General features: G+C 38.0%; 1 protein-coding gene across 1 annotated transcript in view; it reads right to left on the reverse strand.

Moving 5' to 3' along the window:
* LOC138001176 (pancreatic triacylglycerol lipase-like) overlaps positions 1-6805 on the reverse strand; it is a 28862-nt gene extending 22057 nt beyond the window's left edge. The window contains exons 1-3 of the mRNA XM_068847831.1: positions 6730-6805; positions 4063-4141; positions 617-853 (exon numbers count right to left, since the gene is read on the reverse strand). Of these exons, the coding sequence (XP_068703932.1) occupies positions 617-853; positions 4063-4123 (298 nt within the window). The 5' untranslated portion in view covers positions 4124-4141; positions 6730-6805. The remainder of the gene's footprint in view (positions 1-616; positions 854-4062; positions 4142-6729) is intronic.
* Positions 6806-10000: the final 3195 nt, after the last annotated feature.

Consider the following 10000-nt stretch of genomic DNA (forward strand, 5'->3'; position numbering starts at 1 on the left):
AAAGCCACCCCCCCCCCCCCCCCCCCCTTCCTCCCCCCATTGAGACCCTCCTTTCAGTTTCAGATAGGAAGACAAGACTTTTCACGTTATGGGCACTTAAATTGTAATTCAAAAATTATTCAAAAATAACGGCCAAGACTAATCGAACAAACATTATCTGTTTAAGAGATTGAGAGAAAACAACCGGTAAAGAACAAATAAACAACTATGGTCACTCGTGATGTTTTGAAAACCTCTCAGTTCCACTCGTCTCCGGTTCATGCAATTTTGAGAATTTTTAAAACATCACCATAAATCACAAAATGCACTCGCCTTCATGCGATTTCCTATACATATCCTCTTGTGGAATCACATTCTCGTCCAAGATGTCTAACGAACGAGTCAGAACTATCTAAAGCACTACGAATGGACGAAAAATAATGGTGTTCCGTCAAACAAGGAGGAATTTGAAAAATTACTTCGAAGTGAAGGTTGTTAGCAACTGACCTCTCAGAGAACTTGGTCAGAGGTTTTCTTGGTCCTTGTGTGGGGTATAAATATGCAATTTCTTCAATTCCAGCCTGACATAAATAAATCACTTAGTCTCTGTTTCTAAAGCAATAACACATTTCCTTACCTGTCCAACCATGACTGATAAGTATCGTCCTGCTTCTTGATATGTTAAAGTGTGAGGAAGCGAGCTTTTCCGCGTTGTTGTCATCCAAAATTTCTTTCTCGCCCAGGATTCTGTTGGCCCTTGTATACAGGTAATATCTTGTGTTTACCTTGGATGGACTTTGTGGAAGCGGCAGCACCAGCTTAAAAGGAGGAAGATTGTTGAAACATCCATACCTGTCAAAGCAACGTTCGAGGCCTAAAAATTGAAAATAGAAATGTCGTCGTATAATCACAGAGGAAGTCCCTGCCTATCCTGACTCTGGCAGTATATGGGCTATTGTCTAGAAATAATTAATATTATTATAAATAATGAATGATAACTATTACAAATTTGCTAATTGCTAGTGCTCAATAGTGCGAGTTTCAATCGAGTGTTGTAAAACCAAAACCAAAGCAATTACTTTGGCCAATCAAAAAGGACGGAGACAATCCAATAAACCAATCAAAATTCGAAGTAATCACACGTAGCCGACACAAAGCACGGGAAAATGTGCACTCGCGAGCCACGATTGCTTTTTGGTTTCACTTTTGATTGGTTGAAAAAGTGTCGCGAGAACTTTGAACGAATCACTGAGTGAAGTAATGCAAAACTAAAGCAATTCGCTATTTACTTTCGACACTCAATTGAAAACCACTCTAAGATTCTGTAGTATACGCCTTAAGCTGTTCATTTTTTATCTCGACATGCTGCGGGTGTGTGCGATGACGTCATCGATCTTACCCAGTAGACTCAGCCGTTTTTTCCAGGCCATACACAACTTTACCCCGTAGAAGAATTACGAGTTGCTTCAGAGAGGACACGATGGATAAACTAGTAATTTCTTAGGGACACACCATAATCTTTCTAGAGGACGGGATAGAAAATCTTGTAAAAAAATTATTTGCAAGGACAAAAAGCCCAAATAAATTGTTTGCAAGAGACAAAAAAGGAAAAAAAAAATAGTTTGAAAAACCATAGAGACTATGACGCTTCTTTTCAATCATGATTCATATTACTGAACTAAATTTGATTTCTGTAATTAAACTTTTTTCTTTGTTTATTTATATTGAAAAGTCACAGTACAACAAAACTGTTTGAAAGTCACTGACTGGGTTAATTCATGAACAATAAATTTTAGATTTCATTTCAAACTATGGTATTTTGTGTTGCAGTCATTCATTCATTAAATGTGAAATAAACCGTTATAAAATACACATTACAAGTTTTCAATGGCTAATAACCAGATTGAAGTTGTTCATTAATTCCAAATAATGGCCACAGTTTTATGAAAGAAGTGGTGTGACATCTTTGACTTCAGTGACAGTGAATAGAACCTATAGTTACATGTAAAAACATTAACTATAAAAAAATAAAGGACGATGCAGCCAAAAAAAAAAAAAATGTTTACACAGACACAGACAGAAAAATATTGTCTGTGTTGTCCTCCATCCTCCCTTATGGCGTTTTAAGTACAAATGTTAATTGTTGTATGGCTCTCGTTGGCAATGTTATTGCAAATCTCTTGAGATATTTTTTTGCAAAAAGATTAATTTTAGCTGTATAGAAAGCGCTTCAAATCGATTGATATGCCTTTGGATCTCAACTGCGCGGATTAAGCACTAAAACGATATCAGATCATATCAACTTGTGACGCTTTTTTAATTTTATTTTTTTAGTAAAAACTAAAGAGTAGCACACAGCAACAGATTTTGTCAATTTGCTTTATATGCTGAAAATTATAATTTTTGAGCCAGTAACTCTATGGGTATCTTAATCAAAATGGCTACGCGCATGAACATTTTTCGTGTACGGGTACACTTCCCGTAGCCGTATACTGGTATACGTATGATGTCCGCCGTCACCGTGTGCTTTTATATGTAATTACCCTAGATCATGTTCTCGTCATATGGTAAGCGTGGGCGTTGTTTTTTGTTACCGATTTTGTTCAGTTTGTCATGTTTGTGACTCTAGTGTGCTTTGCTTAGGTTTTTACGGCCTTCATTTCCCGTAATCCGAGACACGAACCTTTGTTTTCGCTCCGTAGCCCTTGGTGATCGGGAGTGGAAGCGTAATAATTATGATAATGAATAACGGCTTAAACTAGGAGTTACTGATGGCAAATGAAGTGCTGCGAGGAGACCCAAGAAATGCACCAACAAAGACAACAAGCTTGATTTGCATGACCAAATGCACAAATAGTGTTGAAAAGTTATTTAAGATAACACAAAAGTCGATACAAATAAATGGATAGCCCTCTTTTACCCGAACAAGTAACGTAAACTTAACTACTAATATGATTTAAGAGGTATGAAGCCATTTTGATATATCTATATTTGCCTTAATGGGCCATTGCGTAATGTTTGCTTCAACACCCGATTGTCTTGAAATGCGTGCTTCAATGGGCAATAGGCCTTTTGCAACTAACGATCACATGGTACAAAATCCGCCATGCTAGAGGGCAAGCTCATTATTATTCCCCCACTGGGACATAAAAACAAAGAGACCTCAACCAGTCAAGATTGACTTGCCTTTGTTTTAATGTCCCAGTGGGGGAATAATAATGAGCTTGCCCTCCAGCATGCCGGATTTTGTACCATGTGATCGTTAGTTGCAAAAGGCTTATTCTGTCCATAGAGCTTCCTTTGGCGATAAATCAGAAACATGTCTCTGTATCTGGAATCTTTCGGCTTTCAAATGCATTCAAGTACACCCTGTCTCCGATTAAAATTCGGTCAACCGTGCCTGCACACAATAGCGCTGAAAAACTCATAAAAGAGCATTGTCTTCCCCTGTTAACGTCAGTAAGCCGTTCGTGACCTTGACGGATACTTCCAGCGAGTGTTTAAATTGCGTTTGACATTAAAAAAAAAATTGAAAAAAGTATATAAACTTGACAATTGCTCGACAAACGAATCGAGTGTTGGAATGCATATATAAAGAGCCCAGGTCGCACACGGTCAGTCCCACAGAGTCACTAATTGTGTTGCTGCTCATTAAGGCTCGCAGCAAAAAGAAAATGACTAAGGAGTCTTTAGCGTTCGAATTAACATTCGGAATAAAGAATTTTTCGGTTTTCGATAAGAGTAACGAATACAGAAAAATGAATATTGGACAAACTTCCACTAATAAATAATAAAGAACTCAGAAAAATTGCAAGGAATATTGCATAACTGAGATCCAATATTATTCCACTTCCAGCCCCAATTGGTGAGCTACTGCTTTGCGCTGACCCACCTATTAAAAGGGACCGGTTGCTCGAGGCGTGGTTAGCGCTAATGTGCGTTAAATACCATGGAAACCTATAGGTCCTGATACCTCTTAACCAACGGTTAGCGCTAACCACGCTTCCAGCAACCGGCCCCAGAACAACAACAAAAATAACATGACTGCTGATTTGTATAATGGACATCTGAGTCGTTACTCACCTAAACCAAGTGGAACGAAAATGCCCAAAATAACCAGCAGCATCAGGTATGGCCTCTCCATTGTGACGTTAAATCGAACCTGGAAGATTATTGACCAGTTAACAATTTTTTTTTTTTTTTTTTTTTTTTTTCTTGATCTGGTGCATGGGGATACCTTTGCGACAATAACAAAAATTAACTGACGAAAGCTCTCATATCTACAAAGAATTGAACGGTCTCTTTAATTGTCAACCCAAGTGCACGGTTGAATATTTTAAATCTCCGGATTCTTTGCGCTAATTTAAGACAAGAGAAACTACACCCAGTCCGTCACCTGTACTAAACTGTCCACATTGTTTCTTAATCTTAGTTTATTACAGCGAAGTTATCACGTAATCGCAGCCGCAATTGTAATCAAGCATGAAAGCTCAAAACCTGGTCCCAGTCGTTTAAAGAGCGGATGATAAGCCGCAGTCCGAAATTTCCTCTCTGTGCAAAGATTCTGTGTTTCCTTAAGTAACCATGAATACGCACACTCTAAGAACATGAAGAATATTTTACGGTGACGTTGGGTCGTGACTTCCGCGTCGGGCTTTGTACAACTGGGGCTTGGGGCCCGTTTCTCGAAAGTCCCGAAAACGTTTCGGGCCCTAAAAGCCATTTGTGAACCTGCCAACCGCTTGTTCAGGAAAGCCGATCTTTTAACATGATTTGAAGATGACAAAAAGTAAACTGGCTGTGAAGTTTGACGACTTAAATCCTCTCCGTTCTTGAGATACAGAGGGAATCGTGACACCCAAAAATAGTCCGTGAAGTTTCGGGACTTTCGAGAAACGGCCCCCTGGTGTCAAGTTCAAGAGGAATTGAGGAAATCAGAAAGTTTGGAGTGAATTGTGTTATCGCTAGCGTTATCACACCTGATTAGGTCAATCACAATAAAAACGTCTCCAGTCCTGACCAGTACAGCCGTTCAGCGGTTTTGGAAAGAGGTGGCACGATGAGGCATAATGAATCTTAACTTTCTTACCGTCGCTATGACGCTTATTTTTTCCCCCGTTTTTTAACTTTTCGTTTAAATATCTATAGTGTCTGGAGTGCAGTATTTCAAACAATTTTCCCTCATAGTGTATCCACGTTTTTTAAGCGGGCCTTTGATTTAAACGCAAAAAATGTTGGGCCGAACCAGTTGGATTCTGGTGACTAATGAAGAATAAAAGAATTCAATTCATCTGAGTGCATATTGTAAGTAAAATGACGATCACCAAGTTAACCTAGGTAAAACCGATTCAGCCCGAGAACGGATTTTACCGGCAACATATACACTGGCAGAAGAAATACAATTGACTGGTAATGGAAGAGTTGTGCCGAAATGTCTCGTCTTTAAAACGTTGCACATTTCACAAAGGAGAAAATTCTGCGCTGACAATTGATTTTAATTTATCTATCCATTTCTCCATGAAATGGCTTCTTCATTCTTAGAAACTAGTTGAAACCACGCTAAGTGTGCGAAGTAAGTGTTCTCACAATTGTTCAGTTCCTTAATTTGTGCGTCATGATTTCGTCGAATTCTCAAAAAGCGATGGCATTGAAACGGCATGAGTGGTTCATCTTTCTGTTTAAGAATTTAAGTTTTTTGTTTCTTTTATCATTTTACGACAAATCAGTAGCAACAATATGTAACAATAAGGCAAAACAGGATCATTCGTGGATGCATCAGTTTCATTGAAAAAATTCCACTCCCCCCCCCCCCCCCTAAAAAAATTGCGATTGTCTCCCGAGCAGTTTGTGCACAAAATTTTGAATGGGTACGTAGCAACGAACCCATTTTCAGGCAATTCCCCGCTCCCGTACAACCGAGACCCACATAAGTATACATGTGAGGTCACCCAGGCTATTCAAATTAAGATTTACCATGACAACATTTGTATCGGCTACATGGATGGTGAGATTGAAATTTCCAAGTCAGACTTTCGACGGAACAATTTCTAGTGAAACAGTTGCCCAAGTGAGGGCTCGAAATGCACCCACCACCAAATACGACGCCGCTTGCTTATACTAATGTACCTCAAGTCGACCGTGGCTGGTGATGAACAACAGAGTTCCGTTACTAATCCTTTAGAATTGCCGGGGCAACAGGATGAAGGCTTAATCATTGTCGTGCAGTAGACACAATCAACCCGAGACCTCATACTCATACATTCTTCAATTAGTGCATTTGTTACAATTTTCAAAAAGTCCCGACGGCAAAGCTGTTCTTGGAGCAATTCCATAAGAATACAGAGCCGATACGGTACAAATGACACATGCACGTTTTTTACGCATTTATTAGCCAGAGGTCATTTTAAAGATTATGTATTTATGCTGTTTGAGAGACTTCAACCAGACTGCTTGCTATGCATTTTACAGTCATATTGAGGAAGAAATTGACGCCGTGTCCCGTACTAGTCCAACATACCCTGAATTGGAACAAGGTGAGTAAATCAAGCAATTACTCGGAGCTTGAATAGGAGGACGTTTAACTATACTATAAAATGACGCAAATGAAAGCAAGGCGATTGAAGAATATAGTATTGTGAACTTAAAAGAAATCACTCACTTCCAAATAACACAATTCTGGATTGAACTAAGACTTAAAAGAAAGTTTATTTTTGCGGTAAAACTGCTGCCCAACAAACACTATCAACTTACCTGAATTGGTGTGCTTTTAAATAGCTCAAGCTACTAGCTCAGGCCGTTTGTCTTCAAAGACACACAAGTAAATGATGGAAACTGAACTAACATAACTTAATATATGATGGCAGTCTATCAGTGATTACAAAAGGAGAAAAGTGGGCGGAGACTAAGTAAAAGACATGTTTACAATACGATATTTTTATTTAAGAAATTATTTAATTTAATTTAATTATTTATTTTCACTATTTAACAAATTCCTATTCAGCCTACTGACAGTTGACAACCATTTTCTTCGTAATGGGAGGTTTCGTACTTATGAATGATATTACATTCGATTGATAATTATTGACAGAATGGTCTGAATTGAAATAAAAGATTCTGTCGTTTTTCAGTGAGGTGTAAATACACGTAAACACAAAGAGGGGTGAGGAAGACGTTCATGCACGTTTCAAGTGTTTAACTGATAATTCGATGCGTAGGTGGCACAGTGGTTCAAGGCAGATTCCAAACCCGCCATCACTACTGTTGTGAAAAGCGCAAGGCCAACTGGTTGTCCTTTCCCAGTTGGGCTCCTTATAACCATGTTGTTTTGAGTTAAAATAATTCTTTCTCTGGTCGCTGCTACAAATTGCATTTCAGCAAATAATAATAATAATAATAATAATAACAGTCTTTATTGAGGAGATCAATTTCACCGGAGAAGTGATTTACAAAAGAGTCGTCAAAGATTAAAATAAAACAAAAAGGAGAAATATAGACTAATATATGAATATATAAAAAATTAGACTACAGACTATTTACATTTCTCAACGCTGTTGTAAAACTAGCTAATGATGGGCTTTGTCTGATTGAAAGGTCTAATTTATTCCAATCGTTTGAGGCAAAATTTGTCGAAGACTCAATGGCCCCAATTTCTACTAGATGCACTCTTACGGATATTGTTTTTACATCTTGTATTATAATCATGTTTATCTTTATTGAATTCTATATTAAAACGATGTGAAAATAAGTTATTTAAACATTTATAAATAAAAGTTGCCCTATAGAATAATAATAATAATAATAAATGAAAATGCCCGAAGTAAGTGACACACAATTGTTGTACTGCAGAAGTACTTTCTTAAAAACTGAAAGTGGCAGTCATTTTTAGTTTCTGAAACTGTCTTTGACTGTTCCCTCCATTAAGTGGACCGAAATGGGAAATAAAACATATTGAGATCCCCGATAGAAGTAAGTGAAGGTCATAAAAATTGCTGCAATCAGGGACATATTCATTCAATTGTTCACGATGCAATTTACTTGAAAGCTTAAATCGTGAGCCAACAGCATGTAACTCGTTGTACTGATCAAGAAGGAACGTTAATTTAATGACAAATGTGTCCTTCCTGAAAAAATTCTGCTCAAGAAAACGTTTTTCGGGTGCATGGTCTTATGGCCACAATTCTGTGTTCGCGAGGATGAAAGCTCGAATTATTTGATTTTGTGTTTGCGCTCGGGATAATGCAAACGATATATGATTCACGCAGAACGAGCGTGCGTGTGTACGTGTGTACGTGTGTACGTGTTTGTGCACCACCTTGTTGAGTTGCACCGTTGTAATGTCATGTAATGTAATGTAAAATCTTTATTTAAACACGGTAAAGTCATCAGGAGTATAAAAATTAGAAATAACCTAAGTATCATAAACAAAATACAAAAACTAACTACAACTAAGCTAACTAACGCCGTGCATGGGTATACATACATTAAAAAGGAAGATTAGCTAATCGTTTAAATTGACTTAGAGATTTAGCTTCTCTCACATTACAGGGAAGGCTGTTCCAGAAGTCTGCTCCGCTATAACTAAAGCTGTTTTTCATGAAATTAGCTCTCGGAAACGGGACAAATAGTTTGTTAACAGAGTCCCTCAGGGTATAATGCGTTTCATTTCGTTTAACAAATTTAGAAGATAAATATTCAGGAGCAAGACCATTTAAAGATTTGTATACCATTAAGGCTTTCTGTATTTGAAATTGAGTGCTCAAGTATTTTCAATCGAGTTGTCTAATTAAGCGGTTAGCACCAGCATCATAGCTAGAAAAGTTCAAGACGCGAGCGGCACGGTCACATTGAAGCTTCTGTAGCCTGTCAAATAACGTTTTACCACAATTACCCCAGACAGGATTGCGATAGTCGAAATGAGATTGAATCAGTGCATTGTATATACAATGAAGAGTAGGTGGAGGGACAAAATGTCTAATTGAGCTATACCTTCGACTCTCATTTCCTGATTAAAAAAAATCGATATGTTTCACTTCGATGTTACCACGCAGGAGGGTAAGAATACATAAAAAAAAAAACAAGCAGGGTTGTCGCAGTGCTTCTGAGAGTACGCGCCATTCACCAGTGAGGCCCAGAAGCGATTCCCGGACTTAGGCCATAAATTGGTTGAGTTTGCCGTTCATTACCTCGCTGTTAGGTGGGCCAAGATGGATGGAACTCTAGTTGTTTCCGATAAAGTGTTATAATCATCATTTTTTTTTTAAGTGACAATTATTATCAATGCAACTGATCTTACTTTTCCAATTTTTTCTTTAAAAAAACGTTTTGTCGACCGCTCTGTCCTATTTGATTCAATCGAGTTGAAGAAACAAATTGTCATTAGAAAGCCGTAAGGAAAACAAAAAAGTTGCTAAGAATGAACACGACTGACAACTGGCAAGTAAAAGGACTCAGGGTAAGCCAATCTATTCAATTGCTAAAAATTGACCTTTATCAATGGCCTTTTTTTTTTTCGTAAGAATGGCCGTTTTTATACTAGAGACGCATAATCCGTCCAGACGAATTATGCGTCTCACATGTTATCCGTCTAGTGTAAAGACGGGGCGAACTATATGAGACGCATAATTCGTCTGGGACGAACTTGGGCAAATATTTTTTCTGCGGCTGTTAAATTCGTGTAGTATAAAGACGGGCACAAGACGCATTATGCGTCTGGACGAAGTATCCACTTTAACCTAAGGTGCGTCTTCAAAAACACACTAAACTGGATACTTCGTCCAGACGCATAACGCCTCTTGTGCCCGTCTTTAAACTACACGAATTTAACAGACGCAGAAAAAATGTTTGCCCAAGTTCGTCCCAGACGAATTTTGCGTCTTTAGTATAAAAACGGCCAATAATAGCACCAAATAAAAGTTTAATCAGGATATATGAATCCGAGGCAAAAACAGAACTACTGATTCAGCAAAGCCAAAATATCAGTGAGCCATGCTCATATTTGTGACGCTTTCATCCTTTTTTGAAA

This window comes from Montipora foliosa, chromosome 4 (genome assembly GCF_036669935.1).
Source record: "Montipora foliosa isolate CH-2021 chromosome 4, ASM3666993v2, whole genome shotgun sequence".
NCBI lineage: Eukaryota > Metazoa > Cnidaria > Anthozoa > Scleractinia > Acroporidae > Montipora > Montipora foliosa.